The sequence below is a fragment of the Chaetura pelagica genome, unplaced genomic scaffold (genome assembly GCF_000747805.2).
Source record: "Chaetura pelagica isolate M959 unplaced genomic scaffold, ChaPel_1.0 scaffold217, whole genome shotgun sequence".
In the NCBI taxonomy this organism is placed as follows: Eukaryota; Metazoa; Chordata; class Aves; order Apodiformes; family Apodidae; genus Chaetura; species Chaetura pelagica.
The window spans coordinates 382522-382868 of NW_009953903.1; the positions used below are offsets into that span (position 1 = coordinate 382522).

Sequence of the window (347 nt, forward strand, 5' to 3'; positions counted from 1 at the left end):
CCGCCCGCCCCCACGGCAGCAGCCAGGGGCTGTCCCTGAGGCTGGGGTGGTTTACAGCCCTCACGGGGAAGCAGACGTGAGCAGATGTTCGCAGAGAGTCGTGATGATGGGGGCAGCTGGATGGGGGGGTGACACCCACCTCCCTGCCTGGTGACGTGTGGCAAGGCTGGTGGCACAGCACCCCGAGTCACCCAGCCCTGCTGGGACCAAACATCCCCTGGGCTCGGTCACCTTGGTCAGGCTGATAAACTAACGCCAGGCTGCAGGTGAGGCCACCCTGCATTGTCCCACCCTCTGGTCCCCATTCGGACACCCAGGTGTGTTCTCCTGCATCCCTTCTGCAGCCG

The 347-nt window shown here is 65.1% G+C and overlaps 1 protein-coding gene across 1 annotated transcript in view; it reads left to right on the forward strand.

The window, feature by feature from the left end:
* The first annotated feature begins 103 nt into the window (after positions 1-103).
* The window catches only part of FCHSD1 (FCH and double SH3 domains 1), a 13864-nt gene continuing 13620 nt past the window's right edge, over positions 104-347 (forward strand). Inside the window, exon 1 of the mRNA XM_010001407.1 lies at positions 104-150. Within this exon, the coding sequence (XP_009999709.1) occupies positions 104-150 (47 nt within the window). The remainder of the gene's footprint in view (positions 151-347) is intronic.